This window comes from Ranitomeya variabilis, chromosome 4 (assembly GCF_051348905.1).
Source record: "Ranitomeya variabilis isolate aRanVar5 chromosome 4, aRanVar5.hap1, whole genome shotgun sequence".
NCBI classification, from domain to species: Eukaryota; Metazoa; Chordata; class Amphibia; order Anura; family Dendrobatidae; genus Ranitomeya; species Ranitomeya variabilis.
In genome coordinates, this window is record NC_135235.1 from 392964056 (window position 1) to 392977890 (window position 13835).

Sequence of the window (13835 nt, forward strand, 5' to 3'; positions counted from 1 at the left end):
TCCTCTTACCATAGGGGAGCATCTGACAGGGAAGTGGGCTGCATATTCGGGCGTTGAGACCACGTAGGAATGAGAGCAGGAAGGCTGGCATCTTTTCCCTCCTTATTCAAACTTGCAGGCTCGTTCGCCCGCCATTTCTCTCTGCCTCATTTTCCCTTTCTTAGCGCTTGAGCGCCCTCTGGTGGTGGCCGGAATTAGTGCGGCCGGGATGTGCAGCGTCTCCCTGCTTTTCCCTTTCTTGCCGCTTGAGCGCCCTCTTGTGGCGGTCGACGGTATAGCGGCCGGATTGCTTTCAGTTTTACAGGGGGCGTTCCTTTCTTTCCCCCCTTCGGTCCTGTGCACGCCCACAGCGTCGCACTTTCTCCGCGCTCTTTTCTCCTGCTTCCTGCTCCCTGTCAGCGTCTGCTCATCGCGTGGGACACAGGATTTCTCGGGGGAACACAGGCACCTGCGGTTACCGCTGTCTTTCACCAGGCTCAGCGCTACCTCCTACTCCACCTGGCAGTATTCTCTGGGGACAAGGTAATATCCACCTATGTCCGACCCCACCCCGGCCTTTGCCCCTACGGCCATCCATTACGCCTGCGCTCACTGTAAGAAAAAGTGGGTTTCAGGTCAGCCATCTCCTTTCTGCCCGTCCTGCGTTCCTCCCACCATGTCAGCTCCCCTGGAAGCTTCAGGGTCCCGGGATGAGTGCACCCCCCCTCCCCCGGAGTGGGCTGTTGCTATGTCTCAATCTGTGTCCGACCTGACTAAGGTTTCTCAGTCCCTGGTCCAGGCACTTGAACGCATCCCGCTTCTCTCTAATGCCACCAGTGCCACGAACGCCTCTCACGGCGATTCGCCCGCACCTGTCCTAGACTCTCACAGAGGCAGTCCGGACAAAAGAGACAGAAAACGGACTTTATCTAGATCCTTCTCCAGTTCACCGGACCACATCGGGATTCCCCTATCTGCCCGTTCCCCTTCCTCACAGGCGGACCTCGGGTCTGATGTCACCTCTCAGTCGGAATCTGACTCGGATGCAGATCAGACTTCCGGAACACAAGACATGGTTGATAGCCTTATCTCAGCTATCATTCAGACGCTTGATCTTAAGGAGGATGAGGCAAGCTCTCAGGATGTCTCCGTTGCTTTTAAACGGATTAAACGTCCCTCTAGGGTTTTCCCTAATCACAAGGAGTTTGACAACACTACCGCCACTCACTGGGAAAACCCTGGCAAGCGTTTCCCAGGCAGGAAACTGCTTGATGTGTTATACCCTTTTCACTCCGACCTGGTCTCCAAGTGGTCCGAGTCTCCTAAGGTCGACCCGCCTGTGTCCAGGCTATCCTCACAGACAGTTCTGTCTATTCCGGACGCGGCTTCCCTTAAGGACCCCTCGGACAGACAAATCGAGGCGCTAGCAAAATCAGCATTTGAGGCCTCCGGAGCCTCCCTTTGCCCTAGTTTCGCCTCGTCATGGGTAGCCAAGGCTGTTTCAGCCTGGGCCAAGACCCTGCGCAGGGGCATTTCGGCCTCTGCTCCTGCTGAAGAACTGTCTGAATTAGCGGATCAGATTTCACTGGCAGGAAAATACCTGATGAATGCCTCCCTTGATGCAGCGGCCTGCTCTACCAGGGCTAATGGCAACATTGTCGCCATTCGCCGGATTCTTTGGTTAAAGGCGTGGAACGCTGACCCCGCATCTAAGAAATCGCTCACGGGTCTGCCCTTCCAGGGCTCCAGACTCTTCGGCTCGCAGCTAGATCAAATGATCTCGGACGCTACTGGCGGTAAGAGTACCTCCTTACCCCAGTCCAAGCCGAAACGTCCCTTCAACAGGAGGGGTCCCCAGTCCTTTCGTCCCTTTCGGTCTTTTGCCTCTTCAGGAAACCCCGTCCAGGACCGTTCCTCCTCACAAGGGGACCGAAGAAAACCTTCTTTCAGGCCTCCGCCACGCTGGAGAGCCAAGAGCCACCCCGCAAAACCATCGGGATCTCGGGGCCGCAGGTTTTCTAATAAATGACGGGTCGCCCCCACCTGGAACTCCTTCCAGGGTGGGAGGCCGCCTTCTTCTATTCTCAGAGGTTTGACTTTCAGTAGTCGACGACGCCTGGGTCAGGGAGATCGTCACGTCAGGCTACAAAATAGAGTTTTCTTCGCCCCCAGGAAGACGTTTCATGCTCTCTCGTCCTCCCAAAAAGCCCTCTCATCTCCCAGGGCTTCTCCAAGCCGTCGATTCGCTCCTCGCCTCGGGAGTCGTAGTGCCGGTGCCTTTTCGTCAGCGGTTTTCCGGGTTTTATTCAAACCTGTTCGTGGTTCCAAAAAAGGACTGCTCTCTCCGTCCGATTCTGGATCTCAAACGATTGAACCGCCACCTTCGGATTCAACACTTCAAAATGGAATCTCTGCGCTCGGTGATCGCGTCCATGGAGCCGGGAGAGTTTCTGTGCTCAGTGGACATTCGGGATGCGTACCTTCACATTCCTATTTGCGTGCAGCATCAGAGGTTCCTCCGATTCGCGATCAGGGAGCATCATTACCAGTTCACTGCCCTCCCCTTCGGGCTGGCATCTGCTCCCAGGGTCTTTACGAAGGTCATGGCAGCTGTCATGGCCATCCTGCGTTCAAAAGGGATTCTGGTAATCCCATACCTCGACGACCTATTGATCAAGGGCTCATCCCAGGGGGATTGCAGCCAGAGCCTCCATCTTACTCTGGACACCTTAGTTCGCCTAGGCTGGTTGATCAACTACCAGAAATCTTCCTTGATTCCAACCCAACGGCTGGAGTTCCTAGGCATGGAATTCGATACCTTTCGGGCTCAGGTCTTCCTTCCCAAGGAGAAGTTTCTTTCTCTTCGTCGGGGTGTCAGATCGCTAAAGGGTCCGAGTCCTCTGTCCCTTCGTCTAGCCATGAGAGTTCTGGGGAGAATGGTCGCTTCTATGGAAGCGGTTCCCTATGCTCAGTTCCACTCTCGTCCCCTCCAGCTGGCTCTTCTGTCTGCCTGGGACAGGAACCCGCTTTCCCTGGACCGTCCGTTTCGCCTCTCCCCCAGGGCGAGACAGTCTCTCTCTTGGTGGACGCTGTCCACCTCCATTCTGCGCGGGAGGTCATTTTTACCCCCCCACTGGCAGGTGATTACCACCGACGCCAGTCTCCAAGGTTGGGGAGCGGTCTTTCTCCACCTCACAGCCCAGGGCCGCTGGACTGCTCAAGAGGCGTGCCTCTCGATCAACCTCTTGGAAATCAGAGCCATCTTCCTAGCCCTCATCCGCTGGGAGTCTCTCCTTTCGGGAAAGCCGGTCCGCATTCAGTCGGACAACGCCACGGCCGTGGCATACATAAATCACCAAGGGGGGACTCGCAGCAGTCAAGTCATGGCGGAAGTAGCAAAAATTTTCCGCTGGGCGGAGGGTCATGTTCCCTCTCTGTCAGCCGTCCACATCCCAGGAGTGGACAATTGGGAGGCCGACTTTCTAAGTCGCCAGGGCATCGTGGCGGGCGAGTGGTCTCTTCTTCCAGCAATCTTCAGCCAGATTTGCCAGCGGTGGGGCGTTCCGGACGTCGACCTGATGGCCTCCCGGGCAAACCACAAAGTTCCCCAGTACGTCGCCAGGTCTCGGGACCCGATGGCCGTCGGATGCGACGCTCTCGTGATCTCTTGGGCCCAGTTCCGGATGCCCTATCTGTTCCCGCCTCTCCCTCTGATCCCAAGGGTCGTAAAGAAGATCAAGTCGGAAGGGGTCCCCGTACTCTTGGTAGCTCCAGATTGGCCTCGCAGAGCCTGGTACGCAGAGCTGATAAACATGTTATCGGATGTTCCGTGGAGACTTCCGGATCTTCCGGACCTTCTTTCACAGGGGCCTCTCTCCCACCCGAATTCTCGGTCGCTGAATTTAACGGTATGGCCGTTGAGGCCGCGGTCCTGAAGAACGCGGGTTTTTCTCATAGCGTCATCCAGACTATGATAAGAGCGAGGAAACCGGCCTCATCGCGTGTCTACCACAGATGTTGGAAGGCCTTTTTCCGGTGGTGTCAGGATAACAATCTGTTTCCTATGACCTTTTCCCTTCCTTCCCTTCTCAGCTTTCTTCAAACGGGCCTAGATTCGGGTCTTTCCCTTAGCACCTTGAAGGGTCAGATCTCCGCTCTATCAATTCTTTTTCAAAGAGACCTGGCTTCCCTGCCTCAGGTGAGGACCTTCATCCAGGGGGTCGCTCATATAGCTCCCCCTTACCGGTCTCCTGTTGAGCCTTGGGATCTCAACCTCGTCTTAGCTGCCCTGCAGCGGCCGCCCTTTGAACCGCTTCAGGATGTTTCCTTCTCGCTTCTATCCTGGAAGGTAGCCTTTTTGATCGCCATCACCTCCATTAGAAGGGTTTCAGAGCTGGCGGCTTTATCCTGTCGTTCTCCCTTTCTGGTCCTGCATCAAGACAAGGTGGTTCTTCGTCCGGTTCCTTCCTTCTTACCGAAAGTTGTCTCATCTTTTCATATCACCGAGGACATTGTCCTCCCGTCCTTTTGCCCTTCCCCGGTTCATCCATTGGAGAAATCCCTTCACAAGCTGGATGTGGTCAGGGCTATCCGGATTTACATCGCCAGAACTGCCTCTTTTCGTCAGGCCGATCCTCTGTTCGTCGTCTCGGATGGGCGTCGAAAGGGTCTTCCTGCCTCCAAGTCCACGATTGCTCGTTGGATCCGTTCAGCGGTTTTGGAGGCATACCGCGTCCAAGACAAACAGCCTCCTTCGGGGGTGAAGGCTCACTCTACCCGGGCAGTGGGAGCTTCCTGGGCAGTTCGTCACCAAGCTTCGGCCTCGCAGGTTTGCAAGGCCGCTACGTGGTCTTCCATGCACACCTTTGTCAAATTCTACGGGGTGCATACTCAGGCTTCCGCGGACGCGAGCCTGGGTAGGAGGATACTGCAGGCGGCGGTTTCTCACCGGCCAACCTGACTCCTCTTTTTCTGCAGAATACCCGCCCTAGGGACTGCTTTTGGACGTCCCATGGTTACCTGTGTCCCCCAATGAAGCGAGAAAGAAAGAGGGATTTTTGGTTCTTACCGTAAAATCTCTTTCTTGGAGCCTTCATTGGGGGACACAGCACCCTCCCTTGAAGTTGTACCGTGTTGGCTAACGTGCCGTTGTTGTGGGTTGGTACATAGGTTGAGTTTTATATTACCTGTTCCTACTACTGCTTTTGCACCAACTGAGTTGCCTGGTGCCTGTCGGAGGGTGTATACTGCCGGGGAGGAGTTACTTCTTTATTTGCATAGTGTCAGCCTCCTAGTGACAGCAGCATACACCCATGGTTACCTGTGTCCCCCAATGAAGGCTCCAAGAAAGAGATTTTACGGTAAGAACCAAAAATCCCTCTTTTTGAGGTAATAAATGAATCAAAAACTAAAAGAGCCACCTTGTTAGACTGCAGCATTACTGCTGCACAAGGTGGCTCTTTTAGTTTATAACGGCTTGAGGGGGTGACAGTGGCCCTTTAATGTAGATGCGGCTCTGCATTAAAATGGAAATTGGCTGCAAGTCAAAGCCTTTAGGTGGAGTTATTTTTAATTGCAGATTATGATGTCAGAAGTGATAAATGTTTTTTTAATAGATGGATCTCTCAAAAAAGAAAATTTATTCCGAATATCTCATGAATCCACAGTTCCTGAAAGAATTCATAGACATGTATCGGTCCTTTCCGTGCCTGTGGAACGTGAAGATCTCCGACTATTCCAATAAACAGAAAAGACTGAAGGCCTATGAGAGCATGGTCAACCTCTGCCGGTCTGTCTGCCCAAGTGCCAACATCCAGTTTGTTAAACATAAAATTGCCAATTTGAGGACAGTCTTCAAAAAAGAATTCAACAAAGTACAGGTGTCCAGGAAGACAGCCACCTCTGCTGATGATGTGTATGTTCCCCGGCTGTGGTACTTTGACTTGCTTAAGTTCACAATAGGCCAGGATGCACCAATAGAGGGATCATCCAATTCGGGAGAGTCCCAGGAATGCCGCCAGGAAGATGAGCCAGTGGAAGAGACCATGGAGATTCTGGAGGACTCAACTAATGTGTCTCAGGTACTTCATGTTAGGCCTTAAATCTCCTTCACTTCCAGTTTACAATCTCATCACCAGTGTATTGTTCTCTATTAGCCATTATTTGCTGGAGGAAAGAATACAGCACTGTTCATTGTTTAGCCTGCATCTTACACAACAAGTGCACCAATCCCCTCATTATAACCACTTAAATGCCACTGTCAATCTTTGACAATGGCATTTAAGTGGCATGATTTAATTGCCCATCCCAACCCCTCCTCGATACGAAATCTCAAGGTACCAGTGAGCAGCCATAGTACTGAAGGCCACTAACTCACTTCTGCGAAGCTCAGCCTTTTACTTGGCTTCATAATAGATTGTTAGTTTCACCACATACTGCAATATGTATCCTGTGCTTGTACTATATACTACTTTCATTACATATTGCAGTTTACTTGGAGACCATGTAGTAAAAAGGGGTAATATCAAAAGAAAAAAAATTTCAATACTAGAAACAAGGTTAGTACTGCCACATCCACAAAAGTCTCACCTTTCAGCATATAAAACTATTAAATCCGTACAGTAAATTCAATAAAGAAAAAAATTAATCATTTTTTTCTTTAACCACAGCTCCCCCACAAAATGCAATAAAATAGAAAGAAACACAACTCTGAGAACGACGACACAAACAAATTTTTACTTTCTTACAAAGTTCTGAATTTACTGCATGTTGATGGGAAAATATAAAGTTATGTCTCTTAGAAGAAGGTGAGAAAAAAGAAAGCAAAAAAGGTCTAAAATTGGATTCATTGGGAGTTGCATGTATATAAGTGCCACTCGCATTTGCCCTCTTCACCACCAGAATGGCCATATCCGTGGCCTTCATTGTTTAGGCTTTCTCACCACCGGGTCACCTCCGTTAGGCTAGGTTCACATTGCGTTAATGGGTTAACGCTAACGGACAGCGTTGCACGGCGAAAATGTCGCAATTAACGCCGTGCAACGGGTCCGTTAGCGCACCCATTGACAGCAATGTGATTTTTTGCTGAAGCGCATCGCTAGCGCGTGCCATTTTCGGCACGCGCTAGCGATGTGCCGTTCTTTTGTGGCGCGCCTCGGACGCTGCTTGCAGCGTCCGCGGCGTGCCCGAGGTCTGTTCCCCGCTCTGGCAGATCGGGGATCTGCGCGAGCGGGGACGTTAACGCGACTCCTAAAAAGACATTGCGTTAGCGCAATCCGCTAGCGCTAAACGGATTGCCCTAACGCAATGTGAACCTAGCCTTATAGTCCTGCTTCAAAATAGTTACCATAGGTGGGAAATACACTATGTAAGCCGGGTAGGGTAAGTAATATGGCACTCTAGGAATCATCTAGTGGGCACCAGACCAGTAGTATGTCAGAACTGTTGATCTTGGGAGGGACAGTGGCCGTTCCATTTGTATTAAGTTGTTGGTCCTTAAAAATACAGATATGTTCATGATATAGAGGTACTTGAGATTCATATTTGAAGGAACAGTGCTTGCCAAGTCTATGGCCTTATCCGGGCAATGATCTGTCCAGAAGCTGGTACTAGATTGTGAAGACATTTGGCACAATTAAGAAGCTGCAGGTATAGTGCATGGCACAGGGTCCCCCAGCAGCACAGTTTGCTGGAAGTAGTGAACTCCTCTCATCCTTTAGCACTTGTGATCAAATTCCAGAAGAGACCCCCATAATACTTTAATAGTGATTTTATTATCAAAAGCATGCAGGAGGGTTTTGACGCTCAAACGTGTGACTTTCAGGTAACCAGTAACAGCCAATCTGAGGACGTGGACTACGACCCACAGGAGGATATGCCATTTATAAGGAAAAGAAAGAAAGGAAAACTGTACAATGATGATGATCTGAGCAATGAGCTGCTTTCCCAAGCTGCAGCAATTCTCTCTAAAAACAATGACGAGTATGACGCCTTTGGTGTAACAGTTGCGTCAAAATTACGGAGGATGGAGGAAAAACAAAGACTTGTCGCTGAGGTCCTCGTCATGGATGTTTTATACAAGGGCATGCTGAACCAGTTAAGTGAAGAATCGTACATTGCCGATTACCCCATTCACTACTACTCATCCAACGCAATGAGCTGACCTCCTTCCTCCCAGTTACTCTCGAACCTATCCTCACCAAATGGCCAGGAAAAGCTGTGACTCTGCACCCATCTAAAATATTTGGGGCTCCTCATCCTATTTAAAGGGTAACTCCACTCACAAGTTCAATATTTGTTTTCTATATGCCTTATGTACATATTATGTGAAGACTTTATACACAATATACTGCTGATATTGGTTGTTTGTAGTGTTACTCCATAGGGTAAGCTTCCATTGCCTCCCATCCGTTATCCCTGCAGTCTCCAGTATAAAAATACTCTAGTCAATGGCTGGAGTGGGAACCCCACTGAAAATGCATACATCTACTATTACATGATTTGACAGCTGATAGAATTTGTATTTAGTTATTCTTTAGCTCCACTTTTCTTGAGATCCTGCTGTGCTCCTCTCTTTCCGTAACTTCCATTCTTTTAAAAGAGAGTTGCAGTAACAGAACAGCTGGTCTGCTTTAGGCTGTTTCCGTTGTCCCATCTCCATAGTTGTGAGCCTGGCCGGACTTATATCGCTGTCAGACATGAAAGGCTGAGATGTGGATAACCCTTTAATGCATGTGTGGACAATTTCGGTGTACCCATCGTTCTTTCCAATGGGAAGGTGTGGTTTTCACCAGTGTTCTCATTAAGGGTGACAACCATTAACTTTCCTGGGAGAAGGCGGACACAGTCTTGCCTCTTGTTCTAGATTCAATAATAGGATCTGAACTATATATAGCTAGTCGGGTCAAAAAGTAAGGTCGCCCACTGTCAATTTTCATACATCTAAACTTATAAATATCTGATCATCATCCTAACAGAATGTAAAGTAATGGAGCAAAAAGACAATAAAATGATGTATGCAGCAAACAGAAAATCCATTGCTACTTCCTCACATAGGTTTTCCTAGACCCACTTGTGGCACACGGACCTGCAGTTCACCCAACAAGTCAGCGGTGCTCAGTGAAAAGATGCAACATAGTCACTTGTACCACCGGAAAAACAATAAAATCACAGCACTCACTGAATTTCAGATTTATAGGACCAAATTAATCAAAGCTTTTATGCTAGAATTATGGCCTAAAAAGCTTTGAAAAGTCACAAAATGTGGGTGCAACTTGAGGCTGCACTATAATTTAGCGACTTTTGACGTTCTCGCTTCATTTTTGCCCAGCTCTGACAAAGTGAGCTGAGACGAGGACGAGGCTACCGCCACTCGTCAGATTCACATATCTTATTCCAGCAGGGACAGGAGTAAGATTTGTGGAGAGGCGCACGCTACTTATCACCTGATTCATTAAGAGGTGTATGCTTCAAGAATGGGAGGAAAATGTTGAGCACATATGCTTTATTCTTTGTTCATTTTATCTGTTCATGAGAAGGCACTTTGGCCTTTCCAGCAATCCTGCAATAATTAAATCACAGAAAAAAAAACTAGCATTTTGTTTGGAAGCGTTGCTATTGCTGATTCCGATCTGGGTCACTGCCGTGTTCTGGAGTTTTGCCTGAGGAGTCTTCATGTTGTCAAGTACTAGCAGCAATACAAACAGTGACAGAGCCAGTATAGACAGACTGACCCCACAAACCAAGAAGCTGTAGCTGCCTTGTATCTGGATAACCGTTCCTACTAGTATCTGAAGAACCATCTCGCCCATCCCAGCGGCGATAACAACATTTGTAGCACATCCTGTGTAATTTAGTAACATACCTGGGAATACACTACTGAGGAACAGACCAAGGAAAGCTGTGCCAATAAAAAGACCAGGTATATTGTTCTGTGACTGCAGGAAGAACAAAAATGATGCTGACATTCCGACAAGGTTAATAAAGAGCATGGAACGTGGAGGCACTTTGTAGGATAGAGGTATGGAAACGAGTCTTCCAAGGGTAATGCATGCCCAAAAGATGCTGGGCAAATATCCTGCAGTCTTATGAGTTAATGACAGTGGTTCTTCCACAGCGTAAGTGTAGGTAAAGCCAGGGTATTCACCCGTTGTTCCATCCGTCATGAAGAGGATGATTGCTGAACATACATGAATGCCAAAATATGTGGCGGGGGCATGCCAAAACCTTTTATTCTGGCAGCAATATAAGCACAATCCATGACCACCTTCGTGCCTATATATGTCTTGTGTTTCTGATTTCTTCCCAACTTTTATCTCAGTCTCCTTATGAGTCTCCATTGCTAGCTCATCTGCAGTCAGTACTCAGTAGTGATGGACGCCTCTTATTACAACCAGGTACCATGCCTTTTTTTCTACATTAACGGAAAAACTGCAATAGGTACAGGAAGATTGATAGCAGCCTTCATCCAAAAGGCATAAGAGACACTTGTCAATACAGTTCCAACAAGAGGAAGGACATAGTGAGATATATTGCCTGGATGATGTGGAACAATTGAATTCCTGATGTGCTCAAGGTTGCTGCTTCCATTCTGTGTGGCATTTGATTGCATACAGTTGATGTCAGAAAGAAATGGGTCCGCTATTAATGGACTCAGCAGAGCTCCAAAACCAACAAAGAATTGAAGTACCTGTAAGAAAACTGCTGATACATTTTCACAAGCTGCTTGTTGGAGATGATATCAGTGTTGCCCATTGCTAGACCCCAGCCACTGCCATAGCCATTGCAAGAACTCCAGCATGATCGCAAAATGGAATGCTAGCAAATACCAATGAGGTGGTCAGTGAACATATCAAGAAAATGAACAAACACAGCTTCAATGACTTTTTGAAGATTCCTCCCAAGGTGCTGCCAACAAGGAGGCAGAACTGCTGAGCGAAGAAGACCCAAATGATGTCCTGCAGGCTGCTGTGTGTCTGGCACTTTAGATCCAAGAGTGTTGGACCCAAAATTGCAATGCACAGTCCAAAGCTGAAGAACACGCTCCAATATGTGATTGTAGGCTGCAGGTTCCTCTTGAAGAAGATGAGAAGGTTCTCGTCCCACCACATCCTTCACTCCCCCTGACCTGGCCAGAGAAGCAGCTCCAGTATCTCAGGAACTTCTCTGCTCTCCCACTAAGTAAACTTGTCAGATTCTTCTGTGTCTTCAGGGTCGGTCTGGCCTGGCGAGGTACCGGGGAAATCTCTGGTTGGCCCTTGGCTGAACCGCCGCGGCGCACGTCCCGATCGATACTGGCATGCTGGTAAATTCTAGACTGTAAGGCTCACCCATGCTGGTAAATGCTAGACTGTATGGGCTCCTTCCAGTTGTCAGGTGTATGCTTCTTAATGAATCTGAAGCCTCGCAGTCCACCCCATGCCCTCATTAAGACCGTAATGAAGATCTTTACACCTAATTGGACGCATTTTATAAGGTCTTTAACCCTCTGAGAACCAAAGGACATTCATTAAGTGCTTTGAGAAAGTATTTATACCTCGTGAACTTTTCCAAGTTTTTTAATGCAATACCCACAAATGTATTTTATTGGGATTTTATGTGATATACCAACACAAAGCAGCAAGTACCCATATATGCTCGAGTATAAGTTTACCCGAGTATAAGCCGAGGCACCAAATTTTGCCACGAAAAACTGGGTAAATATATTGACTCATGTATAAGCCGGCTATGCATTGTCCCCTCATCCCTATTCTGGTATGCATGGCTCCCCTGTCCCTGTCCTTGTATGCTTGGCTCCCCCATCGCTGTCCTTGTATGCATGGCTCCCCCATCGCTGTCCTTGTATGCATGGCTCTCCAGTCCCTGTCCTGGTATGCATGGCTCCCCGGTCCCTTTCCCTGTATGTATGACTTCCCCCTCCTGTCCTGGTATGCATGGCTCCCTGGTCCCTGTCCCTGTATGTATGACTTCCCCCTCCTGTCCTGGTATGCATGGCTCCCTGGTCCCTGTCCCTGTATGTATGACTTCCCCCTCCTGTCCTGGTATGCATGGCTCCCCGGTCCCTTTCCCTGTATGTATGACTTCCCCCTCCTGTCCTGGTATGCATGGCTCCCTGGTCCCTGTCCCTGTATGTATGACTTCCCCCTCCTGTCCTGGTATGCATGGCTCCCTCCTCCCATCCTTGTATGCATGCTCCCTATCCTTGTATACATGGCTCCTTATCCCCTATCTTTGTATGCATGGCTCCTATAAGAAAAAAAAAAAGCATCCTACTTACCTGCATCTCGTTCCGGGCGCCAGCAGCTCTTCCTGCTGAGCGATCACGTGTCCCTGCGCATTAAGATAATGAATATTCACTCCATGCCTATGGGAGTGGAGAGGTGTGAATATTCATTACCTTAATGGGCAGGGCCGCATGATCGCTCGGCCAGAAATGCTGCTGGCGCCGGAACGAACACGATGCAGCGAGGGCACGCAGGGAAGGTACGTAGGATGTGTGCTGGAAGCCTGCGGCTGTCACTGTGCTATTACAGAGAAATTAATATTCATTTCTCTTTAGAAGTGGGAAAAGTTACAGCCACAGCCGCCATCTCCTGCCTCTGTAACCTGCTGCTCCCCTGCCATCTTTCTGGGACAATTGACTCATGTATAAGCCTAGGGGGGCGTTTTCAGCACAAAAAAATGTGGTGAAAAACTCTGCTTATACACGAGTATAAATGGTGTTTGTGAAGTGTAAAGGAAATGATTTGTGGTTTTATAATTATTTAAAAAATATAAATCTGAAATTTGTGACATGAATTTGTATTTATGGGTAGTCTGATATCCCTAAATAAACTCCTAAATGACCAAGTGCCTTCAGACGTCACATGATTTTGTAAATTGAGTCCACCGGTGGGTTCTTTTATTCTCAGTATAACTACAGCTGTTCTGTGAAGGCCTCAGAGGTTACACATCCCAAGGAAGGAGAACACTAATTAGAGATGCAGCCAAGAGGCCCATGGTCTCTCTGAAGGAGATCTGCAGCTGAGGTGGGAGAATCTGTCCACAGGACAACAATTAGTTGTATTCTCCACAAAGCTGGCCTTTATGGAAGAGTGACAAGAAGAATGTCATTTCTGAAGGCAAACCATAAGTAGTCCCAATTGCAGTTTTCAAAAAGCCATGTGAGGAACACAGCTGGCATGTGGAAGAAGGTACTCTGGTGCACAATTTTCAGATTTATATTTTTAAAATAATTTGGAAACCATGTATCCCTTCCATTACACTTCACAAATGCTTGTTACTTTGTGTTGGTGTATCACATAAAATCCCAATAAAATGCTTTCCAGTTTCTGGAGGTAAAGGGAACAAATGTGGAGATGTTCATGGGGTATGAATACTTTTTCAAGGCACTGTATGTGTCCCAAAGTTTTAAACTGAAACTACCATAATTCAAATGAATAAAAAAAAAAAAAACGCCCTATCATCTTTTTGCAGTTGTCGTTTACAGGCCTTTTTTGATAAGCCACCTTTTGCAACGACTTTCAGAAGATTCAGTGCATTATACAGAAGACCCCATGGCAGCTCTTTCGCTAGGCAGTGATCCAAGACCTATACAGATAGTAAAGGGAAACTGTCAGCAGGATCATCCCTCCTAAGCCGTCTATATCGGCACTCAGGTCATAGGAAGGGGAATAAAATGACACCTTGATATCTGCGAGACAACGTCTTCATCCAGAGAAGTTCACGTTTTTCTTACATGTAACTGAGCTGTTCAGGACTATGGCCGGACACTGACCGCAGGAGAGTCTTCCTCCAGGGACCATTTTGCATGAAAGGGGGGTAACAAGTGAGATGTGTAAGCCGCTCTCCTGATCTCA

The 13835-nt window shown here is 48.3% G+C and overlaps 1 protein-coding gene and 1 pseudogene across 5 annotated transcripts in view; one reads left to right on the forward strand and one right to left on the reverse strand.

Annotated features, from left to right (window-relative positions):
- Positions 1-9394, forward strand: part of LOC143767187 (uncharacterized) — a 45941-nt gene extending 36547 nt beyond the window's left edge. For 2 of the 5 annotated variants that reach the window (XM_077255293.1, XM_077255292.1), the window contains exons 7-8: positions 5595-6059; positions 7802-9394. In XM_077255293.1, the coding sequence (XP_077111408.1) occupies positions 5595-6059; positions 7802-8140 (804 nt within the window). In that variant the 3' untranslated portion in view covers positions 8141-9394. Of the gene's footprint in view, positions 1-5594; positions 6060-6647; positions 6754-7801 lie in introns of those variants that run through there. The other 3 variants (XM_077255294.1, XM_077255295.1, XM_077255291.1) reach the window with 3 other exon arrangements.
- A 91-nt stretch (positions 9395-9485) lies between these two features.
- Positions 9486-13560, reverse strand: LOC143767168 (major facilitator superfamily domain-containing protein 4A pseudogene; annotated as a pseudogene).
- Positions 13561-13835: the final 275 nt, after the last annotated feature.